The 18052-nt window shown below is 55.5% G+C and overlaps 2 protein-coding genes across 2 annotated transcripts in view; both read right to left on the reverse strand.

Moving 5' to 3' along the window:
• The window catches only part of ARHGEF1 (Rho guanine nucleotide exchange factor 1), an 84312-nt gene that overhangs the window by 55592 nt on the left and 10668 nt on the right, over positions 1–18052 (reverse strand). The window contains exons 4-12 of the mRNA XM_090128079.1: positions 16548–16619; positions 13756–13869; positions 11669–11770; positions 8892–8934; positions 8615–8720; positions 8401–8529; positions 6507–6536; positions 4220–4328; positions 3115–3196 (exon numbers count right to left, since the gene is read on the reverse strand). Coding sequence (XP_089984205.1) covers positions 3115–3196; positions 4220–4328; positions 6507–6536; positions 8401–8529; positions 8615–8720; positions 8892–8934; positions 11669–11770; positions 13756–13869; positions 16548–16619 — 787 coding nt within the window. The remainder of the gene's footprint in view (positions 1–3114; positions 3197–4219; positions 4329–6506; positions 6537–8400; positions 8530–8614; positions 8721–8891; positions 8935–11668; positions 11771–13755; positions 13870–16547; positions 16620–18052) is intronic.
• LOC149914064 (uncharacterized) lies at positions 6543–8373 on the reverse strand. The gene is made up of 3 exons (XM_090128054.1): positions 8351–8373; positions 8145–8241; positions 6543–8071 (listed from the first exon to the last, which is right to left on the reverse strand). Exons 1-3 carry the CDS (start codon positions 8371–8373, stop codon positions 6953–6955), a joined length of 1239 nt encoding a protein of 412 aa, XP_089984180.1. The 3' UTR covers positions 6543–6952.

Genomic DNA, 18052 nt, shown 5'->3' on the forward strand with positions numbered 1-18052 from the left:
GGGGGTCACAGTGGGGGGGTCTCTATAGGGGGGGGGTCTCTATGGGGGGGGCACAATGAATGGGCTCCTATGGGGGGGTTTCTGGGGGGGGCACAGTGGGGGGTCAGAATGGGGGGGTCTCTATGGGGGTCTCTATGAGTGGGTCACAGTGGGGGGGTCATAATGGGGGGGGGGCCTCTATGGGGGGGTCTCAATGAATGGGTTCCTTTGGGGGTCTCAATGGGGGGGGGCACAGTGGGGGGGTCTCTATGGGGGGGCACAATGGGTTCCTATGGGGGGTTTCTGGGGGGGGGTCTCTATGGGGGGGGGGTCATAATTGGGGAAGGGGGGTCACAATGAATGGGGCCCTATGGGGGGGTTTCTGTGGGGGGGTCACAGTGGGGGGGTCATAAAGGGGGGGGTCTCTATGGGGGGGCACAATGAATGGGTTCCTATGGGGGGGTTTCTGTGGGGGGGGGGTCACAGTGGGGGGGTCTCTATAGGGGGGGGTGTCTATGGGGGGGGTCACAATAAATGGGGCCCTATGGAGGGGTTTCTGGGGGGGGGCACAGTGGGGGGGTCAGAATGGGGGGGGGGTCTCTATGGGGGGGCACAATGAATGGGTCCCTGTGGGGGGGTTTCTGGGGGGGGTCTCTATGGGGGGGGGGTCATAATTGAGGGAGGGGGGGCCACAATGAATGGGGCCCTATGGGGGGGTCACAGTGGGGTGTCTCTATGGGGGGGGCACAATGAATGGGTTCCTTTGGGGGTCTCATTGGGGGGGGGCACAGTGGGGGGGTCGCTATGGGGGGGGGTTCTATAGGGGGGTCTCTATGGGGGGGGCACAATGGGTTCCTATGGGGGTCTCAATGGGGGGGGGGGGTCATAATGGGGGGGGGGTCTCTATGGGGGGGCCACAATGAATGGGTCCCTATGGGGGGGTTTCTGTGGGGGGGGGGCACAGTGGGGGGTCTCTATGGGGGGGGGGTCTCTATGGGGGGGTCACAATGAATGGGGCCCTATGGGGTTTTTATGGGGTCTCCTTATGGGGTCCCTATGGGGTCTCTATGGGGTCTCCCTATGGGGTTTCTCCTATGGGGTCCTTATGGGGTCTCTATGGGGTCCCTATGGGGTTTTTCTGAGGCTCCCTATGGGATTTTTATGCGTTCCTTATGGGGTCACTATGGGTTCCCTATGGGTTCCCTATGGGGTCCCTTTGGGGTCCTTCTGGGCTCCTTATGGGGTCTCTATGGGGTCCCTATGGGGTTTTTATGGGGTTCCCTATGGGATCCCTATGGGGTTTATAACAGGGATCCTTATGGGGTCACTATGGGTTCCCTCTAGGGTCCCTATGGGGTCTCTATGGGGTTTTTATGGGGTTTTAATGGGGTTCCTATGGGGTTTTTATGGGGTCCCTATGGGGTTTTTTATGGGGTCTCCCTATGGGCTCCTTATGGCGTCTCTATGGGGTCTCCCTATGGGGTCTCCCTATGGGGTCCTTATGGGGTCTCTATGGGGTTTATAACGGGGCTCCCCGTGGGGTCTCTATGGGGACTCTATGGGGTTTATAAGTGGGTTCACTATGGGGTCTCTATGGGGTCCCCATGGGGATTTTATGGGGTTCCCTATGGGGTCCCTATGGGCTCCTTATGGGGTCTCTATGGGGTTTATAATGGGGTTCACTATGGGGTCCCTATGGGGTCCTTATGGGCACCTTATGGGGTCTCTATGGGGTCCCTATGGGGTCTCTATGGGGTTTTTAATGGGGTCTCCCTATGGGGTCTCCCTATGGGGTCCCAATGGGGTTTTTTATGGGGTCTTCCTGTGGGGACCCTATGGGGTCTCTATGGGGTCCCTATGGGGTCCCTATGGGGTCTCTCTATGGGGTTTCCCTATGGGGTCTCCCTATGGGGTCCCTATGGGGTCTCTATGGGGTTTATAACGGGGCTCCCTGTGGGGTCTCTATGGGGTCTCTATTGGGTGTCCCTATGGGGTTTTTATGGGGTTTTTTATGGGGTCTCTCTATGGGGTCTCCCTATGGGGACCCTATGGGCTCCTTATGGGGTCTCTATGGGGTCCCTATGGGGTCCCTATGGGGTTTATAACAGGGATCCTTATGGGGTCACTATGGTTCCCTCTAGGGTCCCTATGGGGTCTCTATGGGGTTATAATGGGGTTTTTTATGGGGTTCCCTATGGGGTTTTTATGGGGTCCCTATGGGGTTTTTTATGGGGTCTCCTTATGGGGTTTTTATGGGGTCTCTATGGGGTTTTTTATGGGGTCTCCCTATGGGGTTTTTATGGGGTTCTCTATGGGGTTTTTATGGGGTTTTTATGGAGTCTCTATGGGGTTTTTTATGGGGTCTCCCTATGGGGTCCCTATGGGGTCTCTATGGGGTTTATAACGGGGCTCCCTGTGGGGTCTCTATGGGGTCCTTATGGGCTCCTTATGGGGTCCCTATGGGGTTTTTATGGGGTCTCCTTATGGGGTCTTCCTATGGGGTCTCCCTATGGGGTTTTTATGGGCTCCCTATGTGGTCTCTATGGGTCCCTATGGGGTTTTTTATGGGGTCTTTCTATGGGGTTTTTATGGGGTCTCTATGGGGTTTTTATGGGGTCTCTATGGGGTTTTTTATGGGGTTCCCTATGGGGTTTTTTATGGGGTTTTTTATGGGGTCTCCCTATGGGGTCCCTATGGGGTTTTTATGGGGTCTCCCTATGGGGTTTTTATGGAGTCTCTATGGGGTTTTTATGGGGCCTCCCTATGGGGTTTTTATGGGGTTTTTATGGGGTTCCCTATGGGGTTTTTATGGGGTCCCTATGGGGTTTTTATGGGGTCTCCCTATGGGGTTTTTATGGGTTTTTTTGTGGGGTGTTTCTATGGGGTTTTTATGGGGTTCCCTATGGGGTTTTTATGGGGTCTCTATGGGGTTTTTTATGGGGTCTCTATGGGGTTTTTTATGGGGTCTCCCTATGGGCTCCTTATGGGGTCTCCCTATGGGGTCTCTATGGGTTCCCTATGGGGTTTTCATGGGGTCTCCCTATGGGGTGTTTATGGGGTTTTTTGTGGGGTCTTCCTATCGGGTTTTTATGGGGTCTCTATGGGATTTTTATGGGGTCCCCCATTATTTCTCACCATCTCTGCCCCACAGCGCCGCCCCCGCCAAGGAAAATCCCTTTTTGTGCTTCGCCTCCTCCGCCTTCCGCCCCCCCGGCAGCTGCGGGGGCAATTAACCCTTCCTTAATTAACCGCTAATTAATGAACCGCCAATTAATGAACCGCCAACGAATCCCTCCTTCGGCGCTCGTTAATTCACCCATCCTCAAAAAGTTCATTAACATCCCAAAAGGGGGTGGGGGGTCCCACAAACCTCCCCCCCCCCCTTTCTGCCGAATTAACGTGAAATTAAGAACCGTTCTAATGAGGAAATAACGATTAATTGGTGATGAATCGTTAATTAGGCCTTAAATTAATTATCAACAGCAGCCGTCCAGCAAACAGGGAGGTTTATTCTTCACCCAGAATCAGCGAGTTGGGTTTGTTTGATGCAGGAACTCATTAATAAACCACCCATTAATTGCTAATTAATCACTAATTACGCCCTTAGATAATTAGTAAGAGCGGAGGGCAGCGCTTTTCCCTAATAGATGGGTTCTTTCCTCTTGAAAACCATTGAGTTGGGTAATTAAATGTAGGAAACAGCGCAGCGAGTCGTTAATGAACCGCTAACGAACCGCTTAATGAGCGCTAATTAACCGTTAATTACACCGCTCGTTAATTAGGAACAACGGGGCGCCCCGCTGTACCCCAAAGGAGGGGTTCAGGAAGGCTGAATGGGGTCATTTGGTACAGGAAACACCACGGCTCGTTAACGAAGTGATTATTAATCCCTAATTAATCGTTAACGACGCAATTAGTTAATTAGGAAGAGTGGGAGGGGGCGCTACGGACTCATTAAGGGGCTCAATTTTCCCCCCGAAAAGAGCTAATTGGGGTTACTAAGCGTGTGTATGGGGGGGGGGTATAGATCACTAATGAAGCTGTTATTAATCACTAATTAACCACTAATTACACCGCTAATTAATTAGTAAAAGCACGGGGGCACCCCTACACCCCCCAAAAGGGGTTCATTTTCCACCCCCCCCCCCCAATAAACAAATGGGGGTTATTTCACGGGACTGCGGCTGACTAATTAAGTAATTCACTAATTAACGAGCTAATGAGGGCGGTGCTTAATTACCTTCTTCCGGAAGAAATGGCCTTTGGGTTTCTTGGCGTCTCCACTGCCCCCCTTGGGCTTCACCCCCTGCAGCCTCAGGTAGGAGCAAACGGCCGCCACCGCCGCCGCGCTGCGGGGGGTAATTAGCAATTAACGCTAATTAGCACGGCCTCATCGGCGGGGGGGAAGGATGGGGGGAGGGGAGGCGCGAAGTGCCGTAAGGGAGGGGTGGCGTAAAGGGGGGTGGCGTAAGTGAGGGAAGTGTCGTAAATGAGGGTGGCGTAAGTGAGGGGTGGCGTAAAGGGGGAAGTGGCGTAAAGGGGGATGCCGGAAGTGAGGGATGCCGTAAGTGAGGGAACTGTCGTAAGTGAGGGGTGGCGTAAAGGGGGATGCTGGAAGTGAGGGATGCCGTAAAGAGAGAATGGCGTAAAGGGGGGGGGGGGGGGGGGGTGGCGTAAGTGAGGGAAGTGGCGTAAGTGAGGGAAGTGTCGTAAATGAGGGTGGCGTAAGTGAGGGGTGTCGTAAAGGGGGAAGTGGCGTAAAGGGGGATGGCGGAAGTGAGGGATGCCGTAAAGAGAGAATGGCGTAAAAGGGGGGGGCGGGGGGTGCCGTAAGTGAGGGAACTGTCGTAAGTGAGGGATGCCGTAAGTGAGGGGTGGCGTAAAGGGGGAATTGGCGTAAATGGGAGTGACGTAAGAGAGGGGTGGCGTAAAGGGGGAACTGTCGTAAGTGAGGGATGCCGTAAGTGAGGGAACTGTCGTAAGTGAGGGGTGGCGTAACGGGGGAATTGGCGTAAAGGGGGATGCCGGAAGTGAGGGGTGGCATAAAGAGAGAATGGCGTAAAAAGGGGGGGGGGGGGTGTGCCGTAAGTGAGGGAACTGTCGTAAGGGAGGGATGGCGTAAGTGAGGGGTGGCGTAAAGGGGGAACTGTCGTAAAGGGGGATGCCGTAAGTGAGGAGTGGCGTAAGTGAAGGATGGCGTAAAAGGGGGAACTGTCATAAGTGAGGGGTGGCGTAAAGGGAAAACTGTCGTAAAGGGGGATGCCGTAAGTGAGGAGTGGCGTAAGTGAGGGGTGGCGTAAGTGAAGGATGGCGTAAAAGGGGGAACTGTCGTAAGTGAGGGGTGGCGTAAAGGGGGAACTGTCGTAAATGTGGAATTCCGTAAGTGAGGGGTGACGTAAGTGAAGGATGGCGTAAAGGGGGAACTGTCGTAAATGGGGATGCCGGAAGTGAGGGGTGGCGTAAAGAGAGAATGGCGTAAAAAGGGGGGGGGGGGGGTGTGCCGTAAGTGAGGGAACTGTCATAAGTGAGGGATGGCGTAAGTGAGGGGTGGCGTAAAGGGGGGTGGCGTAAGTGAGGGAAGTGTCGTAAATGAGGGTGGCGTAAGTGAGGGGTGGCGTAAAGGGGGAACTGTCGTAAAGGGGGATGGCGGAAGTGAGGGGTGTCGTAAAGGGGGAACTGTCGTAAGTGAGGGATGCCGTAAGTGAGGGAACTGTCGTAAGTGAGGGGTGGCGTAAAGGGGGAATTGGCGTAAATGGGGATGCCGGAAGTGAGGGGTGGCGTAAAGAGAGAATGGCGTAAAAAGGGGGGGGGGGTGCCGTAAGTGAGGGAAGTGTCGTAAAGGGGGATGGCGGAAGTGAGGGGTGTCGTAAAGGGGGAACTGTCGTAAGTGAGGGATGCCGTAAGTGAGGGAACTGTCGTAAGTGAGGGGTGGCGTAAAGGGGGAACTGTCGTAAATGGGGATGCCGGAAGTGAGGGATGCCGTAAAGAGAGAATGGCGTAAAAGGGGGGGGGGAGGGGGGTGTGCCGCAAGTGAGGGGTGCCGTAAGTGAGGGGTGGCGTAAAGGGGGAATGGAGTAAATGGGGATGCCGGAAGTGAGGGGCGGTGTAAAGGGGGGAATTGGCGTAAATGGGGGTGGCGTAAGTGAGGGGTGGCGTAAAGGGAAAACTGTCGTAAAGGGGGATGCCGTAAGTGAGGAGTGGCGTAAGTGAGGGGTGGCGTAAGTGAAGGATGGCGTAAAAGGGGGAACTGTCGTAAATGTGGAATTCCGTAAGTGAGGGGTGACGTAAGTGAAGGATGGCGTAAAGTGGGAACTGTCGTAAATGGGGATGCCGGAAGTGAGGGGTGGCGTAAAGGGAGAACTGCCGTAAAGGGAGAACTGCCGTAAATGTGGAATGCCGTAAGTGAGGGATGGCGTAAATTGGGAGCGGCGTTAATGGGGGAATGACTTAATGAGGAGAAATGACTTAATGAGGAGAAATGACCCCTGAATGCCCCCCCTCCCCCTCTGCTTCTCCCCCCTCCTCACCTCTTCTCCTCATCCAGAGATATGGAGGTGCTGCAAAGGGAGACTGGTTACAACTGGGAGCACTGGGATGGACTGGGAGGGGATGGGAAGGACTGGAATTGGACTGGGATGGACTGGGAGGGAATGAAATGGGACTGGGAGGGACTGGGAGAGGATGAGGTTGCACTGGGAAAGGCTTGAATTGGACTGGGATGTACTGGGAGGAGACTGGGAGGAACTGGGATGGAATGAAATGGGATTGAGAAGGACTGGGAGGGACTGGAATTGGACTGGGAGGGAATTGGGAGGGACTGGAAAGGGACTGGGAGGGACTAGGATGTACTGGGAGGAGACTGGGAGGGACTGGGATGGAATGAAATGGGATTGAGAAAGACTGGGAGGGACTGGAATTGGACTGGGATGGACTGGAAAGGGACTGGGGGGGAATTGGGAGGGACTGGGAGTTACTAGGATGGACTGGGAGGAGACTGGGAGGGACTGGGAGAAACTGGGATGGAATGAAATGGGATTGAGAAGGACTGGGATGGACTGGAAAGGGACTGGGATGGACTGGGAAGGACAGGAAAGGGACTGGAAAGGACTGGGAGGGACTGGAAAGGACTGGGATGGAATGAAATGGGATTGAGAAAGACGGGAGGGACTGGAATTGGACTGGGAGGGAATTGGGAGGGACTGGGAGTTACTAGGATGTACTGGGAGGAGACTGGGAGGGACTGGGATGGAATGAAATGGGATTGAGAAGGACTGGGAAGGACTGGAATTGGACTGGGAGGGAACTGGAAAGGGACTGGGAGGGACTGGAAAGGACTGGGAGGGACTGGAAAGGACTGGGAGGGACTGGGAGGGACTGGAAAGGACTGGGAGGGACTGGGATGGAATGAAATGGGATTGAGAAGGACTGGGAGTGACTGGAATTGGACTGGGAGGCACTGGAAAGGGACTGGGAGGGAATTGGGGGGACTGGGAGGGACTTGGATGTACTGGGAGGAGACTGGGAGGGACTGGGATGGACTGGAAAGGGACTGGGAAGGAATTGGGAGGGACTGGGAGGGACTGGGATGTACTGGGAGGAACTGGGATGTACTGGGATGGAATGAAATGGGATTGAGAAGGACTGGGAGGGACTGGAATTGGACTGGGAGGGACTGGAATTGGACTGGGAGGGAATTGGGAGGGACTGGAAAGGGACTGGGAGGGACTAGGATGTACTGGGAGGAGACTGGGAGGGACTGGGAGAAACTGGGATGGAATGAAATGGGATTGAGAAGGACTGGGAGGGACTGGAATTGGACTGGGAGGGACTGGAAAGGGACTGGGAGGGACTTGGATGTACTGGGAGGAGACTGGGAGGGACTGGGATGGACTGGGAGGAACTGGAAAGGGACTGGGAGGGAATTGGGAGGGACTGGGATGTACTGGGAGGAGACTGGGAGGAACTGGGAGAAACTGGGATGGACTGGGAGGAGAGTGGGAGGAACTGGGAGAAACTGGGAGAAACTGGGATGTACTGGGATGGAATGAAATGGGATTGAGAAGGACTGGGAGGGACTGGAATTGGACTGGGAGGGACTGGAAAGGGACTGGGAGGGACTGGGGTGGAATGAAATGGGACTGCGATCAACTGGGATGGGACTGGGTGGGAACTGGGATGTACTGGGAGACTGTCGGGAGATACTGGTTATACTGGGAGAGAACTGGGATGCACTGGGGTGAATGGGGAATCAATGGGAGCAAACTGGGTTATACTGGGATTGGACTGGGATGGAAACGAGGGGCACAAAGAAGGGCTGGAATCAATGGGGACTGAACGGGCCGAGCCGGCACTGGGTTGTACTGGGATGAACTGGGATAAACTGGGCGGTGGCATCACGTGACGAGGGGGGGCGGGGCTCACTGCATCTCCTCCAGGCGGCTCAGCAGCGCTTCGGCCAATTGGCGCTCGCGGACGGGGTCACGTGTCGGCAGCGCGTCCAGTTCCGCCAGCTCCGCTTCGCCGGGAGTCATGCCCATCAAACGCTTCGCCCTATGAGAAAAGGCGGGGGGGGCGGGCTAAGCGCGCCGATTGGCCAGCCGCGCCGCGTCCCGCCCGCAACTTCCGGTGGATGTACCGGAAATCCTCCAGCTGGCGAGCGACTTCCGGTTCCTGCCAGGCTTGAAGCTCGCGGAGGCAGCGCCGCTGCGCTTCTTCCGCCAGGAGCTCCGGGCGCGTGCGCTCTGCGGGCGGTGGGCGGGGCCAAAGCGAGGGGCGGGGCCAACGTTTTAAAGGGACAGAGGCACCAAAATGGAACACGTGAGAAAAGGAGGGGGAAAAAGAGGCAAAAATGGGAAAATAGCCCCAAAATGATAAAGGGGGGGAGGGAGGGGGAGGGAGGGGGGGGGTCTCACCGAGTTCTTGCTGGAGGTGGGGGGGCACCGGAACCCGGAGGGGCTGTAAAGATTGGGGGAGGGGGGGGGGTGAGTGTGGGGCTGCCCCATAGTGGGGGGGGGGGGGGAGGGGGTTATTTTGGGGGGGGCGGGTGGGGGAGGGTGGGGGAGGGGGTGATTTTGGGGTGGGGTCTCTATGGGGTCTCTCTATGGGTTTCCATGGGTCGCTATGGGTCTCTATGGGGCGGTGTGGGTCCCTATGGGGCAGTGAGGGTTTCTGTGGGTCTCTATGGGGCACTGTGGGTCCCTATGGGGTCTCTGGGGGGCCTCTATGGGGTCTCTATGGGTCCCTATGGGGTCTTTATGGGGTCTGTATGTGTCCCTATGGTCCCTATGGGGCCTCAGTGGGTCCCTATTGGTCCCTATGGGGTCTCTAGGGGTCTTCATGGGTCCCTATGGGGTCCCTATGGTGTCCCTATGGGGTCTCTATGGGGTCTCTCTATGGGTTTCCATGGGTCGCTATGGGTCTCTATGTGGTGGTGTGGGTCCCTATGGGGCAGTGAGGGTTTCTGTGGGTCTCTATGGGGCACTGTGGGTCCCTATGGGGTCTCTGGGGGGCCTCTATGGGGTCTTATGGGGTCTCTATGGGTCCCTATGGGTCTCTGTGAGGCCTCTATGGGGTCTTATGGGGTCCCTATGCGGTCCCTATGGGGTCCCTATGGGGTCTGTATGTGTCCCTATGGTCCCTATGGGGCCTCAGTGGGTCCCTATTGGTCCCTATGGGGTCTCTAGGGGTCTTCATGGGTCCCTATGGGGTCCCTTTGGGGTCCCTATGGGGTCTCTCTATGGGTTTCCATGGGTCGCTATGGGTCTCTATGGGGTGGTGTGGGTCCCTATGGGGCAGTGAGGGTTTCTGTGGGTCTCTATGGGGCACTGTGGGTCCCTATGGGGTCTCTGTGGGGTCTCTATGGGGTCTTATGGGGTCTCTATGGGTCCCTATGGGGTCTTTATGGGGTCTGTATGTGTCCCTATGGTCCCTATGGGGCCTCAGTGGGTCCCTATTGGTCCCTATGGGGTCTCTAGGGGTCTTCATGGGTCCCTATGGGGTCCCTATGGTGTCCCTATGGGGTCTCTATGGGGTCTCTCTATGGGTTTCCATGGGTCGCTATGGGTCTCTATGTGGTGGTGTGGGTCCCTATGGGGCAGTGAGGGTTTCTGTGGGTCTCTATGGGGCACTGTGGGTCCCTATGGGGTCTCTGGGGGGCCTCTATGGGGTCTTATGGGGTCTCTATGGGTCCCTATGGGTCTCTGTGAGGCCTCTATGGGGTCTTATGGGGTCCCTATGCGGTCCCTATGGGGTCCCTATGGGGTCTGTATGTGTCCCTATGGTCCCTATGGGGCCTCAGTGGGTCCCTATTGGTCCCTATGGGGTCTCTAGGGGTCTTCATGGGTCCCTATGGGGTCTCTATGGGGTCTCTCTATGGGTTTCCATGGGTCACTATGGGTCTCTATAGGGTCTCTCCATGGGTCCCTATGGGGCAGTGTGGGTCCCTATGGGGCAGTGAGGGTTCCTGTGCGTCTCTATGGGGCACTGTGGGTCACTGTGGAACCCTATGGGTCCCTATGGGGTCTCTGTGGGTCTTTATGCATCTCTACGGGTTCCTATGGGGTCCCTATGGGGTCTGTATGGGTTCCTATGGTCCCTATGGGTCTCTATAGGTCCTTATGGGGTCTCTATGGGTTCCTACGGTCCCTGTACGGGTTCCTATGGTCCCTATGGGGTCTGTATGGGTTTCTATAGTCCTTATGGGGTCTGTATGGGTTCCTATGGGTCTGTATGGGTTCCTATGTGCTCCTATGGGTCCCTATGGGGTCTGTGTGGGTTCCTATGGTCCTTATGGGGTCTGTATTGGTTCCTATGGTCCCTATGGGGTCTGTATGGGTTCCCATGGGGTCTGTATGGGTTCCTATGGGGTCTGTATGGGTTCCTATGGGGTCTGTATGGGGTCTCTATGGGTTCCTATTGTCCCTATGGGGTCCCTATGGGTTCCTATGGTCCCTATGGGGTCCTATGGGTCCCTATGGGTTCTGTATGGGTTCCTATGGTCCCTATGGGGTCCTATGTGTCCCTATGGGGTCGGTATGGGTTCCTATGGTCCCTATGGAGTCCTATGGGTCCCTATGGGGTCTGTATGGGTTCCTATGGGTTCCTATGGGGTCCTATGTGTCCCTATGGGGTCGGTATGGGTTCCTATGGTCCCTATGGAGTCCTATGGGTCCCTATGGGGTCGGTATGGGTTCCTATGGTCCCTATGGGGTCCTATGGGTCCCTATGGGGTCTCTATGGGTTCCTATGGGGTCTCTATGGGTTCCTATGGGGTCTCTATGGGGTCTCTATGGGTTCCTATTGTCCCTATGGGGTCTCTATGGGTTCCTATGGTCCCTATGGAGTCCTATGGGTCCCTATGGGGTCTGTATGGGTTCCTATGGGTTCCTATGGGGTCCTATGTGTCCCTATGGGTTCGGTATGGGTTCCTATGGTCCCTATGGAGTCCTATGGGTCTGTATGGGTTCCTATGGTCCCTATGGGGTCTGTATGGGTTCCTATTGTCCCTATGGGGTCCCTATGGGTTCCTATGGTCCCTATGGGGTCCTATGTGTCCCTATGGGGTCTTATGTGTCCCTATGGGGTCTGTATGGGTTCCTATGTCCCTATGGGGTCTCTATGGGTTGCTATGGTCCCTATGGGGTCCTATGTGTCCCTATGGGGTCTGTATGGGTCCCTACGATCCTCTCACCGCGCTGCGCTCCAGGAACCTGGCCCCAAATTCCTGGAAGAGTTTCCTGCCCTCTTTGGGGTGGGGGCGGCGCAGCAGCAGCTGAGCGTGCAGCCAACAAAGCTGGGAACAGAGGGGGGGGGTCACCAAAAACACCCCAAATTCCCCCAAAATGGCCCAGACCCCACAACGGCCCCAAATCGCCCCCTAAACGGCCCCAAATGGCCCCAAAACGGCCCCAAATCGCCCTAAAATGACCCCAATAGACACCAAACAGACCCAAAATTGTCCCCAAAGACCCCAAATGACCCCAATTGGCCCCAACTGGCCCCAAAACGGCCCCAAATTGCCCTAAAATGACCCCAACAGACCCCAAACAGACCCAAAATTGTCCCAAATTGGCCCCAAATTGGCCCCAAATGGCCCTAAAATGACCACAATAGACAACAAACAGACCCAAAATTGTCCCAAATTGTCCCCAAATTGGCCCCAAATCGCCCTAAAATGACCCCAAAGACCCCAAACAGACCCCAAATTGTCCCCAATTGTCCCCAAAATGGCCCCAAATTGGCCCCAAAATTGTCCCCGTTGACCCCAAGTGACCCCAAATGGCCGCGGATTGAATCAAAGCACTGCCCCCAAACCCCGGGCCCAAATCTCGCGAGATTTCCCCCCAAATTCCCCCCCACCCCTCCCCCATGACCAGAATCTCGTGAGACTTCACTCCAAATCTCGCGAGACTTCCCCCCAAATCCCACCAATGCTCCACAACCCCTTTACCCAAAATGCTCCCCCTCCCCCACTGTAATCTCGCGAGACTTCCCCCCAAATCCCACAAATGCTCCACAATCCCTTACCCAAAATAAGCCCCTTCCCCCAACGTAATCTCGCGAGACTTTCCCCCAATTCTCGCGAGACTTCCCCCCAACTCCCCCCAATGCTCCCCAATCCCTTTACCCAAAACACCGCTTCCCCCCACCGTAATCTCGCGAGACTTCCCCCCAACTCTCGCGAGACTTCCCCCCAACTCCTTTATACTTCCCCCCAACCCCCCCAATGCTCCCCAATCCCTTTACCCAAAACACCGCTTCCCCCCACTGTAATCTCGCGAGACTTCCCCCCAACTCTCGCGAGACTTTCCCCCAAAGCTCCCCAGTGCTCCCCAATCCCTTTAGTCCCAACATCCCCCCAGCCCCCACTGTAATCTCACGAGACTTCCCCCCAACTCTCGCGAGACTTCCCCCCAAATCCCCCCAATGCTCCCCAATCCCTTTACCCAAAACACCGCTTCCCCCCACCGTAATCTCGCGAGACTTGCCCCCAACTCTCGCGAGACTTGCCAACTCTCGCGAGACTTCACCCCAAATCCTTGAGACTTCCCCCCAAACCCCCCCAATGCTCCCCAATCCCTTTACCCAAAACACCGCTTCCCCGCACCGTAATCTCGCGAGACTTCCCCCCAACTCTCGCGAGACTTCCCCCCAACTCTCATGAGACTTCCCAACTCTCGCGAGACTTCCCCCCAATCCCCCCAATGCTCCCCAATCCCTTTACCCAAAACACTGCTTCCCCCCACCGTAATCTCGCGAGACTTCCCCCCAAATCTCGCGAGACTTCCCCCCAAATCCCCTCTATGCTCCCCAATCCCTTTACCCAAAACACCGCTTCCCCCCACCGTAATCTCGCGAGACTTCCCCCCAAATCCCCCCAATGCTCCCCAATCCCTTTTCCCAAAACACCGCTTCCCCCCACCGTAATCTCGCGAGACTTCCCCCCAAATCCTTGAGACTTCCCCCCAAATCCCCCCAATGCTCCCCAATCCCTTTACCCAAAACACCGCTTCCCCCCACCGTAATCTCGCGAGACTTCCCCCCAAATCCTTGAGACTTCCCCCCAACTCTCACGAGACCTTCCCCCAAATCTCGCGAGACTTCCCAACTCTCGCGAGACTTCCCCCCAACTCTCGCGAGACTTCCCCCCAAACCCCCCCAATGCTCCCCAATCCCTTTACCCAAAACACCGCTTCCCCCCACCGTAATCTCGCGAGACTTCCCCCCAACTCTCGCGAGACTCGCCCCCCCAACTCTCGCGAGACTTGAGCCGCGTACCGCGGGGCCGGGCTCGAACTGCAGCACGCAGTGCAGGAGGAAGGCGGCCAAATGAGCCGGGCGCTGGCGCAGCTGCTCCAGGCTGCGGAACGGCAGCGACGACAGCAGGGGGGGCTGGCGGGGGGGGAAATGGGGCAGTGGTCAGTGGGGGCCCATAGGGTGACCCCATACAGACCCCATAGAGACCCCACAGAGACCCACAGGGACCGCATAGGGAGAACCCATAGGGGGACCCCTCTGGGACCCCATAGAGACCCATAGGGACCCCATACAGACCCCATACAGACCCCATAGGAAGACCCCATAGGGATACATAGAGAGATCCCATACAGACCCCATAGGGAGACCCCAGAGGAGAAACCCCATAGAGACCCCATAGAGAGACCCCATAGGAGAACTCCATAGAGATACATAGAGACCCCATAGGGAGACCCCATAGAGACCCCATAGGGAGACCCCATAGGAGAAACCCCATAGAGGCCCCATACAGACCCCATAGGGAAACCCCATAGGAGAAACCCCATAGGGAGACCCCATAGGGAGACATAGAAACCCCATAGAGACCCCACACAGACCCCATAGGGAGACCCCATAGGAGAAACCCCATAGAGATACATAGAAACCCCATAGAAACCCCATAGGGAGACCCCATAGGAGAAACCCCATAGAGACCCCATACAGACCCCATAGGGAGACCCCATAGGGAAACCCCATAGAGATACATAGAAACCCCATAGAGACCCCATAGAGAGACCCCATAGAGACCCCACAGAGAAACCCCACAGAGAAACCCCATAGAGATACAGAGAAACCCCATAGAGACCCCATAGAGAGACCCCATAGGAGAACTCCATAGAGATACATAGAGACCCCATAGGGAGACCCCATAGGAGAAACCCCATAGGGAGACCCCATAGGGAGACATAGAAACCCCATAGAGACCCCACACAGACCCCATAGGGAGACCCCATAGGAGAAACCCCATAGAGACCCCATGCAGACCCCATAGGGAAACGCCATAGGAGAAACCCCATAGAGATACATAGAAACCCCATAGAGACCCCATACAGACCCCATAAATACATAGAGACCCCATAGGGAGACCCCATAGGGAGACCCCATAAGGAGACCCCATAAGGAGACCCAATACAGACCCCATTCTATGTGAAACCCCATAGAGACCCCAAGGAGAAACCCCATAGAGACCCATAGGGAGACCTGATAGAGACCCCATAGAGACCCCATAGGAGAGACCCCATAGGAGAGACCCATAAAGACCCCATAGGAGAGACCCCATAGGGAGACATAGAGAGACCCCATACAGACCCCATAGGGAGACCCCATAGGGAGACCCCATAGATATACATAGAGAGACCCCATAGAGAGACCCCATAGAGAGACCCCATAGGAGGAACCCATGGAGAGACCCCATAGGGACCCATTGGGACCCACAGAGACACACTGGGACCCCATAAGGACCCATAGAGACCCATTGGGACCCCATAGAGACCCCACAGAGACACATTGGGACCCATAGAGACCCATTGGGACCCCATAAGGACCCATAGAGACCCACAGAAACCCATAGGGACCCCATAGGGACCCCATAGGGACTCATAGGGACTCATAGAGACCCCATAAGGACCCATTGGGACCCATTGGGACCCCATAGAGACCCCATAGGGACCCATAGGGACCCCATAAGGACCCATAGAGACCCACAGAAACCCCATAGAGACCCCATAGGAACCCTATAGAGACCCACAGAGACCCATAGGGACCCCATAAAAACCCCATAAGACCCCATAGGGACCCATAAGACCCCACAGAGACCCATTGGGACCCATAGAGACCCATAGAGACCCCATAGAGACCCCATAAGGACCTACAGAGACCCCATACGGACCCCATAGCGACCCCATAGAGACCCATAGAGACCCCATAGAGACCCCATAGAGACCCCATAAGGACCCATAGGGACCCATTGGGACCAATTGGAACCCCATAGGGACCCACAGAGACCCCATAGGGACCCCATAGAGACCCCATAGAGACCCCATAAGGACCCATAGGGACCCATTGGGACCAATTGGAACCCCATAGGGACCCACAGAGACCCCATAGGGACCCCATAGAGACCCCATAGAGACCCCATAAGGACCCATAGGTACCCATAGGGTCCCCATAAGGACCCATAGAGACCCAATAGAGACCCCATAGGGACCCCATAGGGACCCACTGAGACCCCATAGGGACCCATAGAGACAAACAGAAACCCCATAGGGACCCCATAAGAACCCATAGGGACCCACACAGACCCATAGGGACTCCTTAAAAACCCCATAAGACCCCATAGAGACCCATAGGGACCCCATAGGGACCCATAGGGACCCCATAAAACCCCATAGGGACCCATAGGGACCCATTGGGACCCCATAAGGACCCATAGAAACCCCATAGGAACCCCATAGAGACCCCACAGGAAAACCCAATTTAATTCTCCCACTTAATTACCTCCGTTAATCACCCGCTCTCATTAACTGCCCCCATCATCCCCTCCTCATCACCCCATAACCCCCCCCCCCTTAATTAACTCCCCCAATTAACCCATCGTTAACCAACCCCGCTAATTAACCGCCCATTAACCACCCCTCCTAATTAATCACCCCGTTAATCACCCCGTAATTAATCACCCCCAGCAATTAGCCCCACAGCTGCCCCACCCCCCCCACCCCCCAAGCATTAAATACCCCCTTAATTAGCCTCATTAATTAATTCCCCGTGTTAATTACCGGCTCGATGTCGTTCTCAAACTCTTCGTCCTCAGCGCCAATGATGGGGGCGGGGCCACCGGGGGGCGGGGCCTGGGGGTGGAGGGGGCGGGGCCACAAAGGGGAAAAGAGCCAATGAGGGGTGAGGATTGCAAAGGGGGGGCGGGGCGAGGAGTTGGGGATGAGCCAATGAGGGGTGAGAAATGCAAATGGGGCGGGGCTTGAGGGAGGGGGGGGCGGAGCCACAGACGGGACTGAGCCAATGGAGGGGGAGGATTACAAAGGGGGCGGGGCTAAAAAGGGGGAATGAACCAATGGGGTGAGTTTATGGGGTGAGGTTATGGGGTTTGGGGTTATGGGGTGAGTTTATGGGGTTATGGGGTGAGCTTATGGGGTTATGGGGTTTGGGATTATGGGGTTATGGGGTTTTGGGGTTATGGTGTGAGGTTATGGGGTTTGGGGTTATGGGGTTATGGGGTTATGGGGTGAAATTATGGGGTTATGGGGTGAGGTTATGGGGTTTGGGGTTATGGGGTGAGCTTATAGGGTTATGGGGTAAAATTATGGGGTTATGGAGTGAGGTTATGGGGTTTGCGGTTATGGGGTGAAATTATGGGGTTAGGGGGTTTGGGGTTATGGGGTTATGGGGTGAAATTATGGGGTTATGGGGTTTAGGATTATGGGGTTATGGGGTGAGATTATGGGGTTATGGGGTTTGGGGTTATGGGGTGAAATTATGGGGTTATGAGATTATGGGGTTTGGGGTTATGGGGTGATGGGATGAGATTATGGGGTTATGGGGTTTGGGATTATGGGGTTATGGGGTTTTGGGGTTATGGGGTCATGGGGTTATGGGGTGAGATTATGGGGTTTGGGGTTATGGGGTGAGGTTATGGGGTGAGATTATGGGGTGTGGGGTTATGGGGTTTTGGGGTGAGTTTATGGGGTTTGGGGTTATGGGGTGAGGTTATGGGGTTTGGGGTGCTATGGGGTTATGGGGTGTGGGGTTATGGGGTGAAATTATGGGGTTATGGGGTTATGGGATTATGGGGTTTGGGGTTATGGGGTGAGCTTATAGGGTTATGGGGTGGGCTTATGGGGTTATGGGATTTGAGATTATGGGGTTATGGGGTGTGGGGTTATGGGGTCATGGGGTTATGGGGTGAGTTTATGGGGTTTGGGGTTATGGGGTGAGATTATGGGGTTTGGGGTTATGGGGTGAAATTATGGGGTTATGGGGTGAGGTTATGGGGTTTGGGGTTAGGGGGTGAAATTGTGGGGTTATGGGGTGAGGTTATGGGGTCATGGGGTTATGGGGTGAGATTATGGGGTTTGGGGTTATGGGGTGAAATTATGGGGTTATGGGGTGAGCTTATGGGGTTTGGGGCTATGGGGTGAGATTATGGGGTTTGGGGTTATGGGATTTGAGGTTGTGGGGTTATGGGGTGAGTTTATAGGCTTATGGGGTTTGGGATTATGGGGTTTTGGGGTTTTGGGGTTATGGGGTGAGCTTATGGGGTTTGGGG

The sequence above is a fragment of the Phasianus colchicus genome, chromosome 32 (assembly GCF_987193195.1).
Source record: "Phasianus colchicus chromosome 32, bPhaCol1.hap1.1, whole genome shotgun sequence".
Classification (NCBI taxonomy): Eukaryota; Metazoa; Chordata; class Aves; order Galliformes; family Phasianidae; genus Phasianus; species Phasianus colchicus.

Excerpts from the sequence above, each read along its gene's own strand:
- LOC149914064 (XM_090128054.1), bottom strand. The coding sequence starts at position 8,373 with ATGCCACCGCCCAGTTTATCCCA. Across the intron at positions 8,242-8,350 it reads CCACCGCCCAGTTTATCCCA|TTTGCTCCCATTGATTCCCC; the intron begins GTTCATCCCAGT and ends AGTATAACCCAG. Across the intron at positions 8,072-8,144 it reads CCCAGTACATCCCAGTTCCC|TCCCAGTCCAATTCCAGTCC; the intron begins ACCCAGTCCCAT and ends CTTTCCAGTCCC.